Source organism: Malaclemys terrapin, chromosome 10 (assembly GCF_027887155.1).
Source record: "Malaclemys terrapin pileata isolate rMalTer1 chromosome 10, rMalTer1.hap1, whole genome shotgun sequence".
Taxonomy (NCBI): Eukaryota; Metazoa; Chordata; order Testudines; family Emydidae; genus Malaclemys; species Malaclemys terrapin.
This window is the reverse complement of record NC_071514.1, coordinates 82772402-82799590: the sequence shown is the minus strand read 5'-3', so window position 1 is coordinate 82799590 and position 27189 is coordinate 82772402. Positions and strand designations below refer to the sequence as shown.

At 42.2% G+C, this 27189-nt stretch overlaps 1 protein-coding gene across 2 annotated transcripts in view; it reads right to left on the bottom strand.

The window, feature by feature from the left end:
* The window catches only part of LMF1 (lipase maturation factor 1), a 340789-nt gene that overhangs the window by 277424 nt on the left and 36176 nt on the right, over window positions 1-27189 (bottom strand). The window contains exon 3 of one of the 2 annotated variants that reach the window (XM_054042585.1): window positions 19276-19286. The exons of the other annotated variant lie outside the window; for it this stretch is intronic. Coding sequence (XP_053898560.1) covers window positions 19276-19286 — 11 coding nt within the window. The remainder of the gene's footprint in view (window positions 1-19275; window positions 19287-27189) is intronic. 2 annotated transcript variants of the gene reach the window in all.

The following is a 27189-nucleotide window of genomic DNA, read 5'->3' as shown; positions in this document are numbered from 1 at the left end:
GCAAGGTGCCTGGTAAGGAAACTGCCCCACGCTCCCAGTCTTTGTCTGTAATCAGCCCTGTGTGCTGGGACAAAGGAGAGGAAGGCAAGAAAAGTTTGGAGAAGCCAAGGCAGCCTTGTGAGCTGATGGATTTGTCTAGTCAGCAGTTTGGGAAGGCAGGGATAGTGGAAGATGAATGTCCCTATACCTTACCTGTTTCCTGTGTGGAGAATAGTGACAGTGAAGGAAATGTGCCTGTATCTGTCAGGGGTATTGACTTGCCTATGGAGGAAGCTACCTCAGTCTCCAAGCAGTTGTCTGTGAACGGCCCTGTGTGCTGGGACAAGGGAAATGAAATCCCTAGCTGTGTGTCTGGTAAAAAAGAAGGTGTCTCCAGCTCGTCTTTGTCTGTGGAGCAGACAGAAGGTGCCTTTCAGCCTGGGATGGTTGAGAATAGTGCAGTTGTCTCAGAGTTGGTTCTGAATTCAACTAAAGCCCAGGAAGGGAATGGTCCTAAGTCTGTGTCTGCTGGGGAGACTGGCACTGTAACTAAGTTGCATCCAGTTAGTGTCTTAGCAAAATCCCAGAGACCAGACAATTCTGGTGCTTATATTTTGCCTATTGCTAGTGTGTGGTTGGTAAAGGGTGTAGCAACTCTGTCTAATCAGGGTAATACCCTAGCCAGGGCACAAAGAGAGCATGAAGGTGATTTGGTTGTGTTATCTACTGATGGTGTGGAAACTTGTAGCAAGAAGGAAAGGATTCCTGAACTTGTGTGTGGCAAAGGGAAGGGAAATGTTTCTAACCTTTTATCTAGGAAGTCTATGGGTTTGCCTGAAAGGGGATTGTGTAAAAATCTGCCTGATGGGCCAAAGGTGATCCTGGATGTAAGTAAGACCCGGAAAAAGTCTGTCGTTTCTCAGGAAAGTGTTCCTTTAGAGCAGGCCCTAGATGAAGAGGGTAAGGGCAAAATTTCTGTGAGGGGTGATTTGCTGCTTAGAAAAGCTCCTGGGGAAAGAAATCCTCATGGTAATCTGTGCAAGCAGTTCCCTGCAACTGAAGGATGTGAGAGTGATTTAATCAAGGAAGTTTCAGTTCCTAACAGCCAGAAATTTTCTGTTGTGAATGGATCCACTGACTTTCCTTTCGAAAGATCCAGTGTGGGTAGCTTTGAGAAGGTCTCAGATGGAGTAAGAGCTGTTAAGAAAGTTAAGCAACCCTATAAGCAAGTGGTTGTGTGTGGCCAGCTTGTTGGGAAGACAATGGTGTTGGGACAGGAATGTCTCCATGCTAATTCTGTGAGTGAGCAGTCTGTGCTTCAGGGTCTGAAGACAGATTCGGTTAATGGGGTTTCAAAGCAGAACAGTTTTATGGCTAAATGCTTGAGGATGCAGGGGAGAGCAAGCAAACTCTCACCCTCAGACTCTTTGGATTTGTGTGGTATCTCTTTAAGACAGAGTCCAGCCTTGGAAATGATAGCAGTTAAGGATATGAAAACTGGTGGACTGGCTTCTGTCTGTGGTAATGCAAATTACTTGTCTGGCTGGGAGGGGAAGGACTTGCTAATAGCTGTTAGCACAGAGAGCCCACCCCATCAGCCAGTGAATTCTGTTAAGCAAGAAAAATCAGGGTGTGATCCTGCAGGACAAGGAGGAAAGAGAAAACTGAATTTGGCAAAGGAAAGCCACAGGTTAACCCTAAAATGCCCAAACTCCAATGGTATTGAGCCCAAGGTGTGGCATGACAACCATGATTGTAGATGGACACTTGCAATGGATTTGTTGTTAATGCTAATGGTAATTTTGTAACTAATGTGTTGCTATTACCAAGAACTGTAAGAATGTACAATGTTCCTAATCTGTTGGAAAATCCCTTGAACATGTTAAAAGGAATACATGAGAACACACTTTATGTTAAAAGGCCTTGCTATACTAATGTTTCACAGTTGATGCCTGTGAACAGTATTGGAACTTTGCACAGGAGAAAAGACATTCCAGACCTAATGTGCTGTATGAGAAGGGAAACTAAGGCACGCTACCATATTGCCTTCATGGCTAAATGCCAAGATTCCTGTACTATGAACATCATTAATATCTGCATTTATTTTATGTTAATTGGGTTCCAAACATTTGCCCGAGCTTGTATGGATAAAGTAGCTGTTTTCTTTAGCTCTTGGCAAGATCACATGAGACATACAGGAACCATGCTGCCAGAGCAGATCCAATCCACTATTGTTCTAACCAAGTTTTACCTTGAGTTGGTAAAGAGGTTCAATCATGTTGTTAAACACAATTTTGATAAACCATTTCTGTTGTTCTTTAGCCAGCTAAGCCATAGTGCCTACCCCGATACTAGCCATAGTGAGATAAACCCAAGGATGGGGAGCTCTTGGGATGCAGTCAGTGATGTTTGTGTCATCCCTTCCTGCATCAATTTTGCGTTGGGGGTGTGATGTTATTGATATAATCTGGGACCATATAGATCATTGTTGCAACCAAGGTCCTGTAGTGGCACCCAAATCTTGTATAAAGGGGGTCAAATGGGGTGTCTAGGACAAGGTTATGGTTTACTGGTTATGATTATGCTGTCTATATGTGTGTATCACTTTTGTAGCTGAAGTTATGAATATTGGCTCTATACTGTCTGTATTTCAAACTTATGCTATGCTGCTGGGTGACATCCCAGACAAACTGGTGTTAGCTCTGCCGAGCCTGCTTGATGGCCCATTAAGGACCATCAGCTATACAATGGACCCATTGAGAGAAGGCAGATACGCCTTGTAACTCAGCAAAGTATGCAGGGACTGGCCCATGTGACTCCAGACTCCATTTTTGCTGTAATTTTCCACAGTAAGGACAAAGAGGTGTACTTACACCTGGAAAAGACTATATAAGGCTGATGCCCCATCTCCATCTTGTCTTCAATCCTGCTTCATACCTCTGGAGGAACTTTGCTACAAACTGAAGCTTTGAACAAAGGACTGGGGACCCATCCCAGCGGGGGATGTGTTCCAGAGACTTGATTTGAACCTGCAGTTTATTCCATCGCTGCTGCAAGCCTGATCCAAGAACTTTGCCATTACTGTATGTAATTGATTCCATTTAACCAATTCTAACTCTCATCTCTATCTTTTTCCTTTTATGAATAAACCTTTAGATTTTAGATTCTAAAGGATTGGCAACAGCGTGATTTGTGGGTAAGATCTGATTTGTATATTGACCTGGGTCTGGGGCTTGGTCCTTTGGGATCAGGAGAACCTTTTTCTTTTACTGGGGTATTGGTTTTCATAACCATTTGTCCCCATAACGAGTGGCACTGGTGGGAGTACTGGGAAACTGGAGTGTCTAAGGAGATTGCTTGTGAGATTTGCGGTTAGCCAGTGGGGTGAGACCGAAGTCCTCCTAGTCTGGCTGGTTTGGTTTGCCTTAGAGGTGGAAAAACCCCAGCCTTGGGCTGTAACTGCCCTATTTGAGCAATTTGTCCTGAGTTGGCACTCTCAGTTGGGCTCCGCCAGAACCGCATTGTCACACATGTGTCCTTCCAATCCCTTCAACATGCGCATTATTACCCCAATTGGAGGAGAGAGTTAAATGACCTCACATACAAGCTTCTCTTAAAAACACCTGGTTTGCGCAGCGTTCCTCAGGGCCAGACGACGCTCTCAAATACAGCAAGCTAAATCTTTGCCTGCAGTGGAGATATTCCAGATTGAAGCTGGTGTAGGAGAGCAGAATTTGGCCCTCATGTTTACCAAACGGTACATTAAAAAAAACACTACCGGGTCATCGCTTCTCAGCCCGTGTGACAACGGGTGACAATATACGGCTGTACGCATTATAATAAAACACTCCCACCTCTGACAGTGTTTCTTCTGCAGCTGTGAAGCAAAACAGAGACATCACACTGGGGAACTGATCTCTGCCATGTGCTTAAGCTTTATATTCTAACATAACAGGATTACCTCAGCAATCAGACGGACATAATAGCCCAAGAACTGTTTTCCCATCAGTTTCTGGCCCTTTATCTTTCACCTTTATTGTTGCTTCCCTCTCCAGAAAAATAAAAAGCTTTCCTACTCTTTTAACCCCTTATCCACAGCACTTCCCTTCCACTCACCCTGTCACACATTATATATTTCATTTAACTTTGAACCACAGTTGACTCTGCTCCTTCAACTTCCTGTTAAGAAGGAGGATTTCCTTTCATCCATCCTACATAAAGCATAACATCTATCCCCTTTTAGATACCCTGTCCATCCCCTCTCTAATTCATGTATAAACCCTGCTGTTCTGTGCTAGCTCCCGAAATGCACATCCCACCTCCACAACACACACCCCTCCGGGATACTTTAGGAAAAAGTGTCATAAGCCAATATAAGTGAAAGAAATATGGCTCAGTGGTTAGGGCACTAGCCTGGAAACCTGGGTTCAAATCCTTGCTTTGCCACTACCTGTGTGATCTTGGGCAAACCACTTAGTCTCTATGCCTGATCCCCATTTTACAGATAAGGAACTGATCGCACTTCCCTATTTCCTGTGTGTGACATACAAACACAACATCTGTGAAGCACTCAGATAGTACTTATAGGGTGCCTGTGCCCATACTAAGCTTGCTAGAGGCCCTAGGACTGTCTATGTCATAAATCAGTGGTTTCATTAATATTGACTGGGGAATTTCACTGCAAAGGAAAATCAAAGTGGAAAACCATAAGCGTCAGAACCATCTTCCAGAGTAGCAAGTTGTTGTTCTGTCCTCCTGCAACAGATGGCAATGCAAGAAAACCTGCCCATCAACCTCTGGAAAAACTGATCACTATACAGTGAAAAAAGGCCACTGACTCCAGTTTCGCTGAACATTAGCATGGCGTGCTTCCTTTTCATTCAGGAATATTCCTAGCCTACAGGCTCGCTGTAATCACAGACATCGTCAAACCCTCTATCCACAGCCCTGTATAGGAAGATAAAACAGTTTCTGCAGGTACGTAAGCAAGTGAATGATTTAATGGCCTCCCACTGTACAAAGGCAAATGTATTTGCTTAAAGACTTATGAACAGCGATTCTCACCTTGACACCGGCATGCCTTACAGAGATTATGTTACCACCATATGTTTTACTGATATTAATAAATATCCCTGGTGTTCTATCATGTCTTTATTCTATTGAATTTGTTTTTATTTTCTGTACAAAACCCCGAGAGCATTGGAGTGCTCTATAAAACAACAGATGCATCTACTAAATTAAAATAATCCCCTTTCCAGGCTGCAGTAGGGATCATGCCCACTAAGCAAAGACCTGGCCAAGGATTTAAGGTCCAGATTTTTAAAGGTATTTATGCACCCAACTCCCACTGAAATCAGGAGCTAGGTGCCTAAATACCTTTAAAAATTCTCGCCCTTAATATCTTGCACTGCTGCCTGATTTTCACGTCAGACTCTCTGGCCACTATGCCTTTGTAAATAAAAGGTTCGATCTTACAGTTGTTCTCACTGTGATTTCCAAGAGCCACTGAGTTGCTCAATCAGGCAGTAGGCACTACAGACACATATAGTATTGACATGCTGGAGGAAAGCAATGCAAGGGACTATTCCAAACCCCTTCCCCGAAGAATGCATACGGATTTACTTCAATTCCTCATTTAAAATAAACCCACATCTCTGCTACCAGCCCATTAAAACAAGCTAAGTGCTGTTTTAAAGGTGGTCTAATTCCTTAATGTGTCTCACCAGCATGGAAAGAGCTGAAACCCCATTGCCGCAATGCTGTTATTTTAGGCATGCTGCCTTGTCTACATAGTAATAAATTGTTCTTATTAAGTGAGGGTCTTGAAGCACTTTATGAGGCAGGTATTATACCCATTTTACATAAGGGAAAACTGAGCACAGGAGGTTAGATGAGTTTAAGACCTAGATATCACACGAGGCAAGTTAGGCAGTAGGGTGTGTTCCTTGCTGTGGGAAGTTGTGACAGAGCAAGATTCCCATTAGTCCCCAAGCTCACCTGGCTCCTAACAACTACACAGCCTCCTCTCCTCTCCAGAACAGCATCACCATGTGTTAAGTTACCATCTTTTTGCTCTGTGTCTGTACAGTGCTGGCCATGGCTGGAAATGGGACATTGAGGAGTGGGGGGCCAGAGGTCTGAGGTCACACCAAGCATTCTCTCTCTCAGGTGCTTGTCCGGCTGGTGATTGCTCACATCCTTTGGGTTTCAGTCCCCCACTGAGAGAAGACATACACCATCTTCATTCTCTTTAAAAGATAAAAAAGTGTCATTGCATTGTTTTCTGTTAATTTCTTTTCGCAATCACATGTGTTATCCTGCGCTGTCACACTTGTCTGCAGACCTGCACTGACTGGATAGTAGCTACCGGCATTTCCCATGATATTTTCAGTTTTCATTTGGTGATTATGACAGGGACGGATGATCTTGGCACCAAAAGAACTTAAAATAAAGTACCAACTGTTCTGAATCAAGGCATGGGAGCCAAGCTGCAAAAGAAAAGATTTCAGCACTGGAAATTGCATAATGGTATTTACTTTGAAATTCTGACATCTCTTTTGACTCACATGAAATATGTACCTTGGCTTCTACCTATTTCCTACATATTACTGGGAAGAGCTTGGTTTCATACTGTGGTTCCACCCAGTTTAAATTATGAGACAATTATTTCACCAGACTAACACACACATTTCTAAAAAATGAAGAGAACATGGTGGCTTCTGCTAGGAATTTTTTGGAAGCAATATTTGAGAACGCAGCAAGCTCTTTAACGCAAAATTGTCATCATACATAAAGTAGTAATTAGTGCTGGGATTTTAAAAAGGGGTCTTAGAGAACTAGGTCCCTTTGTAAAATCCTTGCTTAGAATGAGGCTTAAACTTGTAGGGTTCAGGAGAAAGCAGACACGCTGACATCAATCACTGTATAAAGACACCATCAACAACAAATAAAATAAGTATTACAGTTTCCCCATGCAGAATGCCTAAAGGTAATTGAACAGATTTTTAGAGAAACATCCACACTTTAATATCAACAGCCCTTGATTTCTCAACAGCTTAGTTAAAAAATGTTTTGGCTTCAGTGGTCTAACTCACGTTTTGCCATTTGCACCATACTTTTTACACTAAATTGCAGGCTACTTTTTGCACAACGAGGGAAGAAGGCTAAAGAGAACAGTTCAGTCGCTTTGTACCTAGAGTGTGTCCCCGAAAACAGGACCTTAACATTTTGCTGTTCAGTCACTGTGTTATTCATGATTTGCAGTGCTTAGCCAGATGGCCATGCTGCTGAAGCTCACACCACCTGAAATGGCCAGGAATACCCAATGCAGAATCTTCCGTTTGAAATGCAATCTCTATTTGAGTATTAATGTATCGTGCTTCCACCACATTTGGATTTGCATGTGTAGTATTTTGCATTCAGTTTGCTGCCGTTTTATTAACTTCTTTCCACTCGCTGCCTTAACTTGGTACAACTGTAGTGCATTTTTCGTGCATTCACCACTTCTAGCGTGAAAGCATCAGAACTGTGCAATAGCAACTTTGATCCTTAACATCGCAAAACCTCCATATTAAATTCAAGCCAAGGAAAGCATAAAGAAATTAATTGAGTTTTAGTAGGTGTTGGCACCTAACTCCCTTTGGCCTCTCTGAAAATTCAAGCCTAAGACCTTAATGCCATTACTCGCTATTCTAGAATAGTATCAGTGGACGGCTGAATGTTTATATTTAGAATACCAGCATGAGTGATGCTTAGGCTCCATCATCCTCTAGAAATTACTGCAATAAAGCTTTTCTGTGGGGTTCTATCAGGTCAAAAGAAGGGCATGTGAATGGTTAACCAGACATGGTTAAATCAGAGGCCCGTTGGAACTGACAGTGAAATTAATGGAAGAATAAAAATACCAGCAGTTCCTTGGATGTCTTTCAGATTTTTTAGTCTTCAGAGGTTATTCTGCGTGTCAAGGTTAATTTAACTTTAAAAATAAAAAAGTCACTCTGCCATGACAAAGCTGAACTTTCCATCCAAGTGTGGCCGGAAGACAACCCCGCCCATCTCTCATCTTCCATCAAAAGCCTGGCAACATCACAATGAATTTAAACAGCCCTGTGCTGAGAAGTGTCAGTTGACTGAAGCTGGCGTTGTCACTGATCTACTCCATTGTTTTCCCTGGATCCTCTCCAATTCAGCTTTCTCACTCAGCTTAGAAAAACATCTATCGTCTTCCACTCTTCAGGTGCACGACAGTCTGATGTTTGCTTTTTGGATTGTCACTCTTATGCCTTTAGTAGAATAGATTCTTTTGTTAGAGGGGATAACTGGGTACATGGAATATGCCTGGTTTTTACTTTCGCAAGCTAGGGTACGCCTGTTCTTCGGCATGCAGGGGGTCCCAGTGGCACAGACCAGGCCGGTTTACATCTGTACGGTCAAGACTCTTTGGAGCATTCACCTGTGTATTGTATGTCCAAACAGCTGGAAGAGGCTCCCCCAAAATACAATGCAACCCATGAGTTGCGGGACCAGCTGTGGAGGCAGATCCACAAAGCTTCGAAACACTTCTTAAAATTCACACTTTGAATATTCCCACTGCATCAAAGAATTGTATTTCCAAGTTTAAAAAAAATCCCATAGCATATGCATGCCAATCATCCCTATTTAAGAGGAACAACTGTGGGAGATTATGGGGGCATGGCTGTTTGACATGTATGCATGGCCACTTTGGTAAACAGCACCCATTTACTCTGGGAAACCAGAGATGATATTTATTGCTTCCCTACAGCTTTAACTCAGTTCCCCTTTGACAATCAGTTGAGCTATTTCCTGAGTATTCTGAAAAGTAGAGATCTGTGACTTTACAGTGTCACTAAATATAGGCAGCTAACAAGGGGAGAGCAGATTGAACTGACATGGATCGATATGTCCGCAGGCATACAGCCTAGGGTCAGAACTGCGCTGTTCGCACGGCATACCTCTAAGAAATGCCTACATGCTGCAGAAAACTGTGCTGATAATTCAGCAGGTGGCACACTTCCCTTTGAGTCAGTAATGAACCAGTCAAGTACGGCATTAAGGAGGCACTGCGCTGTTGGAGGGGACACTTTCTGAAAGACACACCAAACAGAGGTCCTGACAACTTGACATCATAAAAACTTCCCACATCACTTCTTGAAAGAGCAGGGGATTTAATCACATTGTCCTAGCCACACACCATTTAGGTAATTACAGACTACCTCCCTAATTCCCTCACAAGTGACTATGCTGTTCATCATTCCCTGTCCTACAACAACCCTGTGTTCTCCAGGTGACTGTTAAATAGCTGTCAAACCTCACCCGAGAGGTGGCTGAATTTCACTGGTAAGCAAGAGTGATCCCTGCCTACAATTTGTAAAAAGCTTGGGAATCCTTTGGCATAGAAGCGATACGTTGAAATGGGTCCAACTGGGATGTCTGGATGTAAATCGGAACTTCCTCAAATGGAGAATTCCTCAGATCAAGAGCTTTGGTCCAGACATATCTTTACATTAAAGTATCAGTTTTATTACATTATTAACATTTTTAAACTGAAAAGGGACTGTGGGGGTGGCATCACATCTCAATCCTTTGCTCCTTTAACAGGACTCCGGAATTGTGCAGCTGCACTAAGCCACAGAATGATCAGAAGATTAAAAATATGGACCCCCGCTAAGCGCACAATCCTGAGTAATGCATTTCGCATTGCCAAAGAAGACGTGCAAGTGCTGACTTTACAGTGCACACAAGAGAACCCACTGCCAGCACCAAACTGTTAATGTGTGTGTGATAAGAGCCGAAGTCTCTTACGCTTATTTCAACTTAGGTTAACTGAGTTCTGTCCGCACAGTCAAACTCTGGCTAAAAGGGATACTCAGTTTCGGAAAAGAATCCATACCAGTTAGAAAGATACCAATGGCCTCTAGCCCTATTAAAAGGATTCAGATCTAAGCAGAAGTGAATACCATTGCAATGAATAAATCCTCCTTTTAAAGAGAAACTTTAAGGCATCTATTAAGGCATCAAACTCCTGAGAAAGGGGAGAAAACAATTTTAGGAGCTGTACTGTACTGTACACAGAATGTACTGTAGTCATGTACTGTATCTCTGTGTACAAGTTTGACACTTTGAACAGGGTAAACATGCTACTTGTGCATCTACTGACAAAACGAACACCATGACTACAATGGCCAACTATCATACTTGATGCAGCAGAACAGGGCTTTCTAGCTGGAACTGTCTGAGAATATTAAAAGTGGCGCATGTCTATAATTCCAATACTGATCTAACAATGGCCTCTTCCTTTTCCTGCTGTTGGCAAAGGTTACGGTTTGCTACACACACAGCCCTGGTGCGTTCTTGTGATCTATCACTGAATGAATTGGTGATCAAAATAGCCCTTTGCACTCCATTGCTCCTTCACCAGATATGCATGCCAAGCTAAATTGCAGAAGCTTCAAGGCCTCTTCGGAAGTCTCTTTTTTGGTGCTGAAACTGAAGAACTTGCGAAGGGGAAGGGTTGTTTGTTTGGCTTTGGGTTTCTGGCATGTAGTTTTCAACCATACAAAGCAGTGACCATCGCGACGATATCACCAGGACATATTTTGCATTTCTATGGCACCTTTATATCACAGGGTCTCAAAATGGTGGATTAACTCAATCTCAGAGCCTCCCCCCTCCCCCTGAAGCAGGTGAGATATACATGCAGATCTGTTCAAGAACAACTGGAATCCAACCACCTCTGGAGTAGGAGGTAGTCATTTAATAGAGCACAACAGACTCCTTCATTCTAAACACTGACAATAATTTGTATGAAATTTGGGCAAGTCATTTAACTTCTCTGCTTCACTTTAATCACTCTAACACGGGAGTAAAAATACTTCACCGGGGAGTTGCAAGGCTCAATCAAGTTGATAATTGTACCGCATTTTGAAGATTACCATGCTACCATATATTCTTTATTATCACCGTAGTTAATGACTCTAGTGTAGAATCCTTTCCTGCACTATTATAAGACTGACTTTTCCTAGTGCTTTTCCTAGGAAGGAGAGGTCTTATGATATCCAAATGTCTTTAGACCATAAACTCCTTGGGACAGGACATATGTTTTTCTATGGGTGTAGGCAATCCTCAGCACATTGTGGGTGCTACCATAATACAAATACTACCTAATTTCCAGTTAACAATCTGCTCATCTCAAAGAGATTTCCAGGGAGAAGTAAGGAACTGGGTCTGAGGACTGAAGGATCATTCATACACTCAAAACGAAACCCAGGTAAGGAACAGCTACCCAAACAGTGGAAGAAGCAGAGCTCCACACCCAGTAACTACAGGGTTGTGATGTAAGCTAAAGAAGTCTGTGTGTGAAAATCATTTGGTTATTCTATTAAAACCCGGACATAGGAAGGCACAAAGTCTTAGGGAAATACATAGCTTAGTAAAAAAAAAATGTTGCTAGATCAGCTGACCGGCTACACATATTTACATTCCTATACCGAGAGACAATAAAATAGCATCTTCAGGCCAAACACTGGTTACATAGATTGACATCCAGTTGACTTGGCAAACTGCTGAAGAAAATTACTTGCAAGAAAAAGATCTGTTTCAAAAAGTTATGCACTCATTCCAGCATCACCATTTGCATCAGCCCTTCCTAAGATGTATTTTATCCCTTATATTCATTTGCATAATTGCTGCAATCAAAGACACTACTTTATAGTAATAACTTTAATGGCAGATTTTTCCAGAGGATTCTTTTTAAAAGATATCCAGCAAGTTTGGTGCACCCATTTGTTAGCAAGAACAAAGAAGCCTGAGCTACATCTCATAGGAAATTACTGGTGTCAAAAGGGACAGTGGCTTTTTTTGTTTTTGTTAGTTTAACTCTATGGAGGACCACACTGCCAATGCTGAATATAGCATTCCAGGCCATAAATCTTACCCATTTAAGTGACAATCTAAATGACAGATTGTCAACCACCTAGTTTTCAAACCGATTGCTGGTGTTTTCTACATGCTGGCTTTCAGCGAGGGAGATGGAGTCTTTCCAGTTGAATACAGGTACATGGCCTTATAAACCAGAGTACTCGTGCATCTTCAAGTTTTCTTCTCCATTTACAGGTTAACGATGAAGGGTAAAAAGGTGCATGAGAACGTCCGACATACATGGCAATGATCCAGAGGGCACTGGAATATTCTCATTAGCGACTGAAGAGTTACTTCATCAGCGTGTGGAGTTGCAAAGGGACCCCAAAAAATTAAAACAGATGCAGAATACGTCAACGTGACAAGTTTACGATTAAACATTTACATTGTAGTAGTACACCTCTACCTCGATATAACGCTGTCCTGGGGAGCCAAAAAATCTTACCGCATTATAGGTGAAACAACGTTCTATCAAACTTGCTTTGATCCACCGGCGTGCGCAGCCCCACCCTCCCGGAGCACTGCTTTACCGCGTTATATCCGAATTAGTGTTATATCGGGTCGCGTTATATCAGGGTAGACGTGTACCTAGAAACCTCAGCCAGACTAGGGACTGCACAAACACATAAGAAAGGACAGTCCTCCCTCAAAGAGCAGAGAGTCTAAAAGACGGAAACATAACAGGTGGATGAGACAAGCAGGCTGGGGTGGAGTGGGGGAGATGGGGTAACAGAATACATACAAAAGTGACAGTTAATTACCCTCAATGCGGAACAGACAGCTCAGGGAGATCAGCGCCTTCCAGGCTCAGGGCTTAATAGAGCAACTTTCTTCAATGCTAAAGCAAGGCCAAAGTTCTCTCCTGCTTTCTTTCGCTACCCGACTGTAATCATTGATAGTGGGGACTTCTATAGCATCTTTCATCTATGGGGCATTTAAGCACTTGACAATTTTGCAGATGAGGAACAGAGACTAAGTGCCTTGTGACAGGCCAAACAGCAAGTCAGTGGCAGGCCTGTCCCCTTTTCCCCAGAGCATACACGAACACACACACGCAGCCTTGTTTTAAAAATTGCCCCCTGCGTCTTGTCAAAGCCATCGCTACATCAGCACCATGCTCCTTGTTGAAATCTCTGAGGAGAGGGCCCTATGCAGAACCAAATGCAGCTCAGAACCCACGGCTTGAACATTACTGCCCTCAGCCATCTGGCCTCCAAATGACCAACTTGCATAAAAGCTCATCTCTGGCTGGGATCAGTGGAGAATTCTGGGAGCTAGTTCAACACATTTGAGGCGCTCAGATAAGTCAGACCTGGATAAAGGGAAGTTGCCCCTTATGGAGAGCATAATTAAATTAAAACAAAATGCTTTCGTGAACATGGGGGGAAGAAGGTAGGTTGGGGGGTGAATCAGACAAGCCATAAATTAAACCAGAGGATATGAATACCATGCAAGCTGCAGTGTGAGGGTTAACGTGGGTCTGGAAACAGTTTAGAGAAAACCTGGTGTGGCTAGGGGCCAGCTTGAATTTAGTTGCTTTGGGCTAATCGTTTCCTTCAGGCAGGCTACTCTAGTGCACTAATAGGTTTTAATAAAAACTTCCAATTGGGCCAGTAAACCCCTCATTAAGCTGTTTTTAAAGCATGAATTTAAGAGCGGCGAGGGTAAGAGGTCATGAGGAGTATTTAATTCACAACGGCTGGCAAGAGGTGCTGTTGTGATTGAAAACACCAGAGTTCAAGTGTCCAGGGCCACATAAACATCCGACTCTGTCACTAGACCTGGTGAAGTGACAGTTTGAAAAATAGATTTAATAAGGCAGAGGGAAAAGTTTCCCACTCTTACACGAGAACTAGGAACACCAGATCACAACGTTAGCCAGGAAAAGGAATTATCAGCATCCAACCACCCCCCAAAAACGGAATTCTATCACCATATGGGTGTCCAAAGGGGTCTCCCCAGAGGGATTTGCTAAAATTCTTATGGAATGAAACTAGACTCTGCAGATCTGTAAACAGAAAGCAAATTCCACAGAAATAATAAAAAAAAATTATCTTGTCCTGCTCATTCTACTACTTTTATCTCCTCTCCACCATAATGCCCATTACCACAGCATGCCTCAGATAAACTCTGGATCACTATAAGCTACTGATGTAATAAGTGCTACTGTATGCTACTATAATTCTTACGTGCTCTTACCCCATAGACTGAACGCTTTGGTGCATCGTCTCCCTCTGCCACTCTTAGTTTGAACACAGCATCCAAAATATATTCTTTTAATCAGAGTTTGCGCCCAAACCAAAACAATCGCCTAGCTTTGGGCAAGCTGGGATCCAGATGCAAATATCCCAGCTCAGGCCCACCTCCAGTTTTAATGAAAATGTCTTACATCTGTACTGCATTTCAGTTTAGGCTTTGGAATCATGCTGATCTGGCTTCTCCTTAATCCCTGCAGCTTAATCACATTTTTCTTCCATGCCCACAACAATACTAACTGATATTGGAGGACAAATAAGAAAACTCTGCTCTTTTATGCAGAAAGGTCTCCTTGGCACAGAATGCTCCTACCCCTTCTTCAGAAACACTCCCAAAGGAAATGTGCCTCAATCCAGTACAGTAAAATCCAAAACTCTAACCATGCACTTTAACATTTCATTTTATGTCAATGCAAATCTAAAATTCAAGATCCCTAAAGACCTTTTAAAAAGAAAATCCTCCTCTCAGAACAATTTGCATTGAAGTTAAGCGCAAGTGAAGATTTTACAAGTAATGGAGAATTATGGCTCTCAACTTTTTATTCCTCCTCCTTTAATCAAAGACTTCACCTGAAACTATGAAATAAGAAGTCTGCTGAGATACAACATAACATTTGGAGCAGGTATAGGTATAGAGTTATTAATTTGCAATTCTGTGTTTACAAGTAAGGTAAGAAGAAATATAAATTGAAGAGTAAATACAATGAAGTTCTAATTGTCTTCTTTCCCCACCAGAATTTACTGATGTTCTCTGCAAGACTGGAAATTTGCACTCTTATAAAACACATTCAACTTTACCTATATAGGTCACTTGCAGGGACTGTGGAAAGTAGACTCTGAACTCTCCCCAAGGAACCATTTATTTTGGCTTTAAATGTGAGCCCTTTCTGCATCAAGAATCAAATTAGATAAATTGTTTCCCCACTCCCTCGATTTAAGGGTCATGTTGATAACTGCACACAATTCTCTGGAAGACAAATAGACGCTTTTTTGCCTTCGACAGCTCCAAGTGCTCCTTGTAGAAAAGCAAAAACGCTACTCCAAAAGGTGTCTTATTACATGGTGATAGATCCCAAACAATGGCATCTTCCTGCAACACATCTGGATCTGTACTCTATAAGGAGAGCCACAGACGCCCATTACAAATCCATAGGATTCTTCCAACCTTTCTGCAACTGTGCTGGTCTTTTCCCACGTCACTGACATCTCGTTCTACCAGCATTTCCTCAGCAATAAGTGACATTATGCCAAATGCTAGGCTATCAAATTACCGTTTGAATTTCTGGGGCACTAATGCATATACTAGAATGGCAAGACAAATGAAAGAAAGCCTACACAGAGCCTACGTTTCAGTGCAGCATCTCTTTCTATAGTTCACTATAAAGCAGAGATAAGGTGAAAACACCATGAAAAAAAAACCACACTGTGTTAACCCACTGAAATCAGGCTCCAAATTAAAAAAACATGTATGGGATTATTTTAGGAGACTCATAATGGGATTTGAAGCCATTAGAATCAAAGAAATGTAGGACTGGAAGGGACCTTGATAGGTCATCTAGTCCAGTCCCCTGCACTGAGGCAGGACTAAGTATTATCTACACCATCCCTGACAAGTGTTTGTCCAACCTGTTCCTAAAAACCATCAATAATGGAGACTCCACAACCTCCCTAAGTAATTTGTTCCAGTTCTTAACCACCCTAACAGTGAGAGCAAGTTTTTCCTACTGTCTAACCTAAATCTCCCTTGATGCAATTTACTCTTATTCCTTCTAGTTCTGTCTTCAATGGTTAAGGAGAACAATTTACCACCCTCCTCATTAGGGGAACCTTTTACGTACTTGAAGAATGTTATGTCTCCACTCAGTCTTCTCTTCTCCAGACTAAACAAACCCCATTTTTTTCAATCTTTCCTCATAGGTCATGCTTTCTAGATTTTTCATCCTTTTTCCTGCTCTCCTCTGGACTTACTCCAATTCGTCCAAAAACCCAACCGCTTGAACAGGGACCCCTTCAGATAAACTATTTTTATTCAGAATGGATCCGTAATGACAGAAAATTATACCTACCCCAGGGCTGGTCAGTGGCCTATGAAATTAACTTGGTGGTTTCCGGCTCATTCCAAACTACCAGGAGAGGTACCCTTATAAAAAACACCACCCCTGCCACCACCATTTAGACCTGTAACTGGCTGGTGAGAATCTTCTCCTGACCTACTAGGGGGTGTCAAAACCCTGCATAAAGCTGGTGAGTCTGTTCTGCTGACTGTGGCAAGTGCAGGTCGCCCTAGGATATTAAAGAGGTGGAAGTGGCCCTCTGAGGCGCTAGAACCAAAGATGTCATGAAGGGGAACCCAAAGGACAGCCAAGCTCCAGGAGGAAGCTCAAACTGGGATTTCACTTGCAGAGCTGCCACAAAAGCCCAGCCCTCAAGGAATTGAGCATCTGGACACTAAGTGAGCGTGTGCGCTCCACTGAGAACATGATCGTGACTCCATCCGTTCACAAGCGCCTTCTTAGTAGTCTCAGCTGAGAATCAACAGAGGATTAAAGCTATCCAGAGAGCGTTCCATCAGGTTACAGTTCAGGCACATTAGCCGGATGGTGCTGGAGAACCTTGCACTGCCAGCGTTGTACCTGCCTGGTGGATGAACAAAGGACTTCAGGTTCCAGGAGTATCCGTCTGGCCCCTTTCACCACCACCAACTCGCTAAAGCGTGACATTTTAAAACTGAAGTCATCCTTTCCGAATAAGAATAATAAAAAAAAAAGGCAGAAGGATTAACTACAACCCCACTGATTTCAAAACAGGTCTAAGTTCCCAGGCTGCAGCAGCTCTCGGATTTGCATTGTAACATACTCCTCTCACCTTTTAAAGATAAAGAGCAAAATGCAAGCCTGTGCTCTGCGAAAGCTGCAGCATGTCTGTTTCGCCGTTCATTGCCTGAAGTGAGGAGTGTTTTTAATAACTGTTACCTGACAGCAGTAAAGAGAGCAAAGAGCAAAACCTGTGGCAATACCAGTTGATCCCATTTGGCCTAACAGCTTGTTGTTATTTCCAACTATTGCCAGACTCGGGAGTGCTTTAAAATTCATGGGGACAGCCTGCAGTTTTCAAGGAGGCTACCAAAATCCATCCTAAGATGTCTCAAAAAAAGCACACTTCCTGCAGGGGAACAGCATCCGTCAGCATTTCCAAAGATCACTCCGGAAATTTTTCAGATAATTCTTTGAAGTAGATGCTACCAAAGCGTGGAACAGCCTTCAAAGCTCAGCAATATTTAATGTATTTCTACAGCAAAAGGAATGGATCACAATGTTGTTGTTTCAGCTATATTATAACAAAAATATTGTGGTTTTCCTGTACTCTCACAAAAGCAGCTTAAGATTTCCATCTCCTTCATCTTATTCAGAAATAGCATTTTATCCAAAAATGAAAAGAGAGATCCCACTGCGTACAAAGGACTTGATTAATCAGAGCAGGGTGTTTGTCCATTCAGGAGATAATGCAGACACAGTCAACGTTTTTGGAAGAGCTGAGTTTCCTCTATGACCAATAAGGAAACTGGAAAAAATATTTAAGATGGTCAATACAAGGTAAAACTATGCTGGGTGTCCTCAATAACTTTATGGAAGTAATCAGGTGTTTAAAAAATCCTAAATAATAAAACTAGGTTTTGCCATACAAATCCAAACCAGACCTGGAGAACTCTCCAGCAAGTAGATAATAGATGTGGAAAATAATATTTCTTCCCAGTTCTCCAGCTCTTCATAACACAAAGCATCATGCCTGATGATCCCTGCATATACCCTGTAGCAATTGTCTAGATAGATAGACAAGATAGATTGTCTAGTTCTATCTAGTTCTATTCTGCATTCCCTCTTCAAGGGTATGTCTACACTACCTGCTGGATCGGCAGGCAGCGATCGATCCAGTGGGGGTCAATTTATCCTGTCTAGTCTAGACGCGATAAATCGACCCCCGAGCGCTCTCCCGTCGACTCCTGTACTCCACCTCCGCGAGAGGCGCAGGCAGAGTCAACGGGGGAGTGGCAGCAGTCGACTCACCGCAGTGAAGACACCGTGGTGAGTAGATCTAAGTACGTCGACTTCAGCTATGTTATTCGCGTAGCTGAAGTTACGTAACTTGGATCGATCCCCTCTCTTTCCTCCCCCTCCCCCCCCCCCCCCCAGTGTAGACCAGGCCAATCAATTCAAATAATTAACAAGTAAAGGAGGACTCAATCCATTCAAAGGTAAAAAAAAAAGTTCTCTTCCTGTCAGTTTTGAGGGGTAGTCAATAATACATATATTAAAAAAATGGCCTTTACACTAAATTATCTAGATTTAATAAATTCTAGTTGTATAGTTTCTGTATTAAAGAGGATTTGATTGGTCAGTGCCAGCCCTGCAACAGGACTCCTCTATTTATCTACAGAACTGGTACAGTACAGTGACAGGGTAAGTTTGCCTGCTCAAAGTGACTCACCCCAACTTGTACAGGTGAATGTATTTAGGTCAGGATACTTAGCACTTATACAGAAAGATGTCTGTTCTAAGCGCTGTATGGACATTCATTCCCCTGGCCCCCGTGCGGTATTATCTGCATTTCTCACCAATGGAACAGAGGTGAAATTGATTCCCTGAATTCATACAAGCCACTGGCAGAGCTGGGTCTCCAGATTCCCAACCCCACATTACTACTCCAGTCCATGCTCCTACTCACTCTCAGACCTGGTTTAATCTTTGGCATTGTCACGGTCAAAAAATGAGCTCGTACCAACTGTGGTCATGTGACATGTCCAGGAGAAATTGCAGTTAGACCAACCTACATGCTTTCTTTACTTAATACAGGATCTCTCACTAAGTCAATTTCAACATAGACATTAGAGCAGTTTCCCTTTGCTTAAGCTATGTATAGAATATACGGAAGATTTCTTTAAGCTTGATAGAGGACTGAACAGTGCAGAGATTATTATAACTATAATATTCCTTTGTGTGAGTGAGAGAGAGAAAGAGAGAGAAAAAATAATTTAAAAGCTACCTACCCACAAAATGCACCAATAAATAATTACTGCGGATATTTTTTCTGATTTACATTCACTTACCAAAGGAATACCTGCAAAATAAAATGAAAAAAAAAATTAAAATCTGGGCTAATCATTCTTATTGACCTTTGTCTCAAATTACTTTTATCTCACATGGACTCTGATTTCAAAATATCTATGGCAACATGTCTGTACTAATGTAAACATTAAATACATAATGTAACAAATGCACTAATGGTGAATTTCTACTCACAGTGGCTAGAGATGTGCAAGGTGTATAAATATTGAGTGCAAGCCCAATCAGCTATTGTATTATTTATTTAGATTTAAAATAACTTAGATGCCTGTCCAAGGCTCTACGCACCCTAAAATAATCATAAAAATATATCCAATTAAATTAAACCTCAGCAGCTCTGAACTCAGGTCTATTAAAATTTGGCTAGCCAACCACCTACCCTCCAACATCTAGGAAACACACCCTCTGCCTTCTCTGGAGACCCTCTCGAACAAGTGTCCTTTGCAGCATGCCTGGAAAGTCCCCAAATTTGGTCTATTTCAGAGCGGGCAGGGGGAGGACAAGTTCTAGAGTCTCAGAGCCCTCACAGAGGACACACTGCCAGCTGCCCTCTGTTTTATAACCAGGGAAATGAAGCTTGAGCGTCCATACTGACTGTGACACTACAGTGCAGGAGGAGAGGCAGTTCCAGGCCACTTAGGGCTAGTGATTTTGTATTTTAAAAGAGAAGGTGCATGAACTAGTGGAATGACTATAGGATGGAAGCCAGGGACGTCTGAATTCTAGTCCCAACGCCCATGCGAATTCCCTCTATGACCTTCAGTGAGGTCACTCCATGTCTCAATTTCACCGTATGTAAAACAGCAATAAAAATTTATTAGTAAACATGACAGATAAGTAAGACACACATTTAAAGCGCTGTCCAGATAAATATTTTTATTCACTGAAAAAATGTGGTGTCTTGCTAAAGAGTGGGGAACATCTACGCCCTGTCATATCTAATTTATCAAGGTTGTCAGTTCTCCAGAATGAACCAAGATGATATTTATTATTATTCTGTCTGGGTTTAATGGAGGAACAAGCCATCGACAGGAACGAAAGGTGATACTGTACTGCTCCCCGTGTCTTCAAAGATGCTCCGGGATGAAAGAAGATATCTGTATTACTGTAGTGCCTATCGGATCCCATTGCTCAAGGTGTCCAAACCCATAGTTGGAAACAGCCCCTGCCCAAAGGGTTTACACACCTAATAGATGAGAGAGACAGAGGCATGGACAGATCAAAGGACTTGACCAAGGTCACAGTCAAGCCAGGAATACAACCAAGGTCTCCTGACTCCTTGTCCGGTATCCTAGCCACTAGACCAGACCGCCTCTACAATACATAAGACTAAATGCATTCTGCAAATCCAGCTGAAGTAAACAGGAGTTGAAGGTGCTCATTCTTCAGAATCAGCTACCAATACACATTTTTACTGCAACTTTCAAAGCTGCCTAGGGGATTTGTATGCTCTCCTCTCACTAGTTATAACTCAAGTCCCTGCCATCTGATAACACCACAAAATAAGGGTCCGATACCACTGAACACCCAAAACTCTTGTTGATGTCAAGTGGGAGTTTTAGGTGCTGAAGGAGTGAAGTCTGGTTTTTAAGAGGACAAGGCCATATAGGTCTAGTGCAATGGCTTTCAACCTCAAGAAACAGGCTTTACCTCCTACCGTTGAACCTTACGAATCCACACAAAAAACTACTGGTCTTCCTGCCTTTCGGGAACCATGCTACAGGGAGGTCTTATGTAGTATTTCCAAAGGGAGGCAGCGTGGACCAATGGATAGGGCACTGAACTCTGCTATCTACCTCCCATGCGACAGCACACAAGTCACTTTCACAACATTTACCTTACTTGGTAAGTTTACCTGAAAAAGGAAATATTATATATTACTGACATTTTAATTATTAATTATTATTATTATTATTATTACTACAAAATGTGCTAGGGCATATTTACTAGCACATTACAAAGCATGGTAAAACAGAAAACCAAAGTATAATTGATAAAATAAACCTACAAGGATTTTTTTTTTTTTTAAAGGGCCTCTCCTCACTTTGTGCCTAACTTGCAAAATTCAGCAATCCACAGTGAGCAGCATCCTAGCCATAAGTGCAGATTAGTGAGGTTGTACTGGGTGGTTATTCACTGATATTTTTTCCAAAACATCCTCAGCACTTTTCAGACAAAGATGCAGCCAAGCTCCATTGACAGTGTTAAAAACTTGACAACCATTGTTAGAACCTAAAGGATATTGCTATAGTGCTGAAAAGCCAATATTCACTTTCACAGGGGGACTATTTACTCATGCCTTTGATTTTTTTTTTTTTTAAACAAAAGACAAGAGTTCATCCAATATGGCAGCTGCTACTGGACGCGTGGTTTGAATGGTGCTAATTACAGCCAATTGGAAACCGGAGTTTCCATTCTGCAGGAAATTGCAACATTTTGAAATTTGTACTCAACTCAAATCAGAACAAAAGCCAACATTAAGTACGTTTCCTGTAGAATGAAAATTCCCAACTAATTTCAGTTTGGAACCATTAAAACATTTTGTTTCGATAACGTAAAAAAACATTTTCTTTTGATTCATTATTGACTTTTATTTGGTAATACATTAAAATTAATGTTTGGCTGTCTTAAAGTCAAAATGAAACATTTTGACATTACCAAAACAAAAATAGCTGAAACAATTCAATCATTCATTTCAACTTTTTCCCCCATCAAAAATTTCCTCAAAAATCAACATATTCCCATGAAATATTTTTATTTCAATGAAACTATTTTCTGATAGAAAAAATGCTTTGAGGGCACTAGCGTGAGGGGCGCTGACACAAGTCTATCTCCTGGCACTGGGAAACGTGCCCATCTGCAGTGTCTACATACCTAATTGGACAAGAAATGTGAGTAAATGTTTGCAAGATCATAGTCTATACTTAGTCCTGCTTTTAGGCTCGGGCCCCAAAACATGCTTTCTTCTGCACTTCCCAATCCCGTATAGGTACAATTAATATTGATGTGTAATGTACCACATGCCACTTTTTTTAAAGACAAAAAATTAGAAAAGTTAAAAAAAACCTACTTTGTGTGCTACTGGAGCACATCCTACTGTGATGTGCAAATGTTTTCTTCTCTCTCTCACACACACACACACTTCCAACAGTTATAAAATCAATCAATCCAAGTACTTTATTGCATATTTAAACAACAATTTCACACGGGGCTACTGTTGCATAGAAGCCATTATTTTCAAAAGCGCAATAAGTTTTAACATTCTTAATAAAAGTGGCTCTTTATAAAAGATATCTGTCATTAAGGGCACCTCCACTTCACTGCTCTCCACCACGGTTGTGGTGCAGTTAAATATAAACTTGTACGAATTATTCTTTTTTCCTTGGCAGACGTAAAGAACCCCCTGAGGCCCATTCCAAAAAACACACAATCAGGAATTAATAAAAAATTGTATTCTTTTCAACCACATTAAGTTTTCTGACGTGTGTCTGTTGCTGATTACATCAATCTAGGCTCCATAACTTGTCATGTGATGACAAGCAAACACTTGTGAATTTATTTCTCTGAAGAAGCTCATGATACAAATGCCAAGGAAACCAAACCGAACGGCTCACTATGCGTCCATAAACACAGCAGGGTCTCTTATGGAGATTTTCAAGACACAAATGACAGGAAGGTGCCTAACGCCCATTGACTTTGAACAGGAGTTAGGGGCTTAGTTGCCATTTATGCTTTTGAAAAATTCAGCTCCTTACCAACACACAGTAAGTAGGACTATTTTTTAAATAGTGCTTTCTCTCCCCATAGCCTCCCTTAGAATTTGGCAGATACATTTAATAAAAACAGATTACAGAAAGAGAGAGTTAAGTAAAAGTGTGGGTTTGGTTTTGCAAATTGTAACAGTGAATCATTTTGGGTCTGCAGATTGTCAGAACTGGGAATTTCACAAACTCAACATACTATTTTCAGCTCATGGTGTATGGATTACATAAATCACATTATATTTCTGTTCCCTAACTGGATGAATTATGTCATTAGCCAGCACAATGTGAATTACATATTTAAATGCAAAATGGTAAATTGTGACTTTTACAATTAAATATACAATCAAAATTCACTTTTAAGCAAATATTTGAGCTAAAATTGTGCTGATTAAGTTTCAGTGCTGCAATATTCATGGAACGCAAAAATGAAAGGGTAGTGAACATGTTTTTAATTAAATTTGCTTCAGATGAAAACATTCATAAAAAAAAATTCCACTATTTATACAGACATTGTTGCTAGAAGTCAGTGAACTTGGAAATGTAACATTTTCCATACAAAACAAATTATTTGGATCACTAATTGGAAATTGCTCAGTCTTTTAATTATTATTTTTTGGTTTAAATATATAAACTTGACTAACCTACAGCAATATTAAGACCTATCCAGTGATGGTGACCTTCTGTAATGGAAGTACCGCTTAATATTCATAGAAGGAAGCGTAGTTTCAGGAATGGATTTGAGGTTCCCAAAGCATATTATTGGAAATGAATGATTATGCAGCAAACGTCGCCTGTCTCCACTCTGTAAAGGTACTCTGCTTCTACGTGGTGTCACTCAGTAGTTACCATTCACTGCTATGAGCATCAGACCCCTCACCGTCTAATTAGAAGGCGAGGCAATCTGGAAGCAAAGATTTGCAAACTCAGCCAAAATATGTAATCTCATCAAAAAAATAACCCTGTCACATTAACTTGATGTATTTTACATAAACCCATGTTGATTTTCATTACATTACCCTCCTCTAGTTCTTTATTGATCCAGTCCTGTATCAGCTGCTCCATTATCTTGCCTGGCATCGATGTCAGGCTGACAGGCCCATCATTACCCTAGTCATCCTGTTTACCTTTTTTTTTTTAAATTGGCACAATATTAGTTTTCTTCCAGTCTTCTGGAACCTCCCCAGTTCTCCAATATTTACTGAAAGTAACCATTAACAGTCCAGCGAGCTCCCCAGCCAGCTCTTTTAAAACTCTTGAATGCAGGTTACCTGGACCTGCTGATTTAAAAATGTCTAAGTTTAGTAGCTTCTGTTTAACATCCTCCAGAGATTCTAGTGGAATGGAAAAAGTGCTATCACACATCCAATGGGGTTTTCAGAGCAGTGTGCCTCCAGGGTGAGAAGCACGATCATCCCTGAAATACTGTCATCCAAAACAAGGTATATCATATGTCCTCCACCTTCTCCTGGGCACAAAGCCAGGCAGAAGACTTCTGAAACACCAAAATGAAGAATCCAGTGAATCTATGTATTGATGGCCATGTGGCCACCTAGCAGCTCTCAATATAAGGAGACGTGACTTCTCTGCTCCTAAAGACTCGACTTTGATGCTTAACAGAAGGAAGACTATTTCCTGAATTTAATTTTGAGAATGGGTGCAGTTGGGTCTGAATTAAAAACAGCCATACAGGGTTTCAGCAGAGAAATCTCCCAACCTCAAAAAAGGGCCTGATTGGAGAGGGCAGCTATTTTAACGGATCAGATGTACAACAAATCCTCCCGCAGAGGTTCAATTTGTCCCCATAATCCTGCTTCAGAGGCGAAAGTGAAATCAGGTACAGAGATTGCTCCAGAGACATTTCCAGTGGCTAGCCCTTGTCTCCCTTCCCCCATGTTGGCCCTGTCTGGGAATCTCAAAGAAGGAGCTGGCCTGGGGCTCACGGATGGACGCCTCAGAAGATCTACCCTGAGCTACTGCATGAGTTCCACACAGGCCGGATGGGCCTTTGTTTCTCCTGGAGGCCCCAGCCTAGAGACAAGCAGGGATCCCCTGGGAGGTCTGTTATAGAGGTGGCAGCAGGGAGAGAGAGCTGGAGGCCCCTTCCCACAAAGTTGAGCATTGGCAGTGTCCGTGCTGTGTCCAGTGCCCTCTGTCGGTAGCCCAAGCAGCGGAGGCAGCTTGGCTTCTCAGTTAGGAGCATAGCTGCTGATGCAGGCTCTAGGGACTCATGCGTTTGCTGCCCTCCTGCTGCTGGTTCCCCTCAAGGAAATGGAGGAAGGTGACCTGCTTGCCCCTGGAGCTGGTTTCTCCATCCTGTCCGGCTGCTTTCCTGCCCAGTGGGTGGGGCTGAGGAAACCCCACACAAACTGGGCTGGAGAAGAGGAGAGGCACTGAACTCTGCCCACAGAGACTGCCATGCGCCCCAGCGAAACTTTCCCTCAGACCTCTCTTTTTGCCTCTGGTGGGAGCTGGCCTAGCACACCCTGACCACGGCAGGGGCAGCAGCTGCTGCAAATGCCTCCAATGGGGAAGCAGAGCTGAGGGCACAGTCTCCCCAAAAGGCAAAGGCAGCCATCTGGGAATTAGACAGATACACAACTGAGCAGACACCATCGTCAGAGCTTTGAAATAAAGGCTCAAGTTTCCTTCTGAAAAGCGTGGCAGCGGGGAAGGCTGGCTGGTCTACCTGCCACCAGGGAGACAGCTAAAACTGCAGGCTACATCAGGGGACAGAGCGTTCCCCACTAGCAGTGACAGACAGACAGACAGACGGTTCTGGCCGCAAGCAGGATGAAGTACCCACTGCAATGGATCAGTGGACTGTAGCATGATGAATGCTGTATATCATAATCTCACTTAAGCTCCCCGCATTGTATCAATCTGTTTATCTCTTCTCGAACTTAGACTGTCAGCTCTTTGAGGAAGGGACTCTGTTTTCCCTCTGTGTCCATGTACAGTGCCAAGCGCAATGGAGCCCCGATCCCGTAGTGGGGCCTTTAGGCATTATTACAACCAAACAAAAAAAGTAATGATTAAAGTAACCTCAAGTTACACACTTGGAAGCCACAAAAGCCGACAATCCATCAAAGCGATACAACGGAACCACTCCAGTTCTTCATTAATTTAGGGTGCATCATTAAGTCAAAAGCGTGGGGCAAGTAACATCTTTGAGAGCTGGTTTCAGTTGTTGCCAAGCCTTAGTATTCCACAGCGGTCATGGGGGGGGGGGGGGGGGGAGGAAATAAGCTAGAATGGTAATAAGTGAAACCACTTGTCTTGGTTTCTGGATTCATTTTATTGTGGTCACAGATCTCTAGAAGCTGGGATGCTGAGCTCTGTAATCACAACATCCACATTTAAATGGAGAGCTATATTTTAGAAAGCGAGCTTGAAAATTAAAGTTTGTTTCTCTCTTTCTCATGGTGGTGGAAAAGGTACTGACAAGGGAGAGTGAAAAGGGACTGGAAAGAAGAGGGACTTCTGGCAAACTGAGAAATGCCACCTAATGGAGCAATGCTGGCTATTTAAACAATTATATGGAATTGCTAAATGATAGGGCATTCTCACAAAGTTCTCTACACGGTGTAACAACTATCAGTTCCCATAGTCACTGAAAGGGGCAATGTACCATTTTATTGTCCCCTTGCAAAGCAGGCTACAGGGCTTGGTTAAAAGTCAACCAAAAATTGAATTACCTAACTGAAAGCGGGTGGAAGCCAAGGCTTCTGTCTATGCTTATTTCCAAAGCTAAAAGTTGTTATGGGACCTGGCTTAGGCAGCTGCAGAAGTAGCCAAATTCAAATGAAGTCAGCTTTGGTTAGACTGTCACTGAAATGGCAGCCCGTGGAATCCTGCTTGAAACTGCTCCTTAAATTGGACTATGAATCAAAAGCACAAAACGTGACACCGGCGCAGGAAGCAAAGAGGGAGAATGAAAGGAAGTATTGCAAACTTTTCCCCACTCTGGGTTGGATCTGACTCCTGCTGAAATCAATAGGAGCCTTGCCATTGACTTCAGTGGGAGCCGCATCGGGCTGCCCTACTGTTACGGAAATCAATGTGCTTATTGAGAGAGATAACAACTCAAAATGCAAAATTGTACACAGCAAGTGAAAACAGATAGTTGGTGGGAAA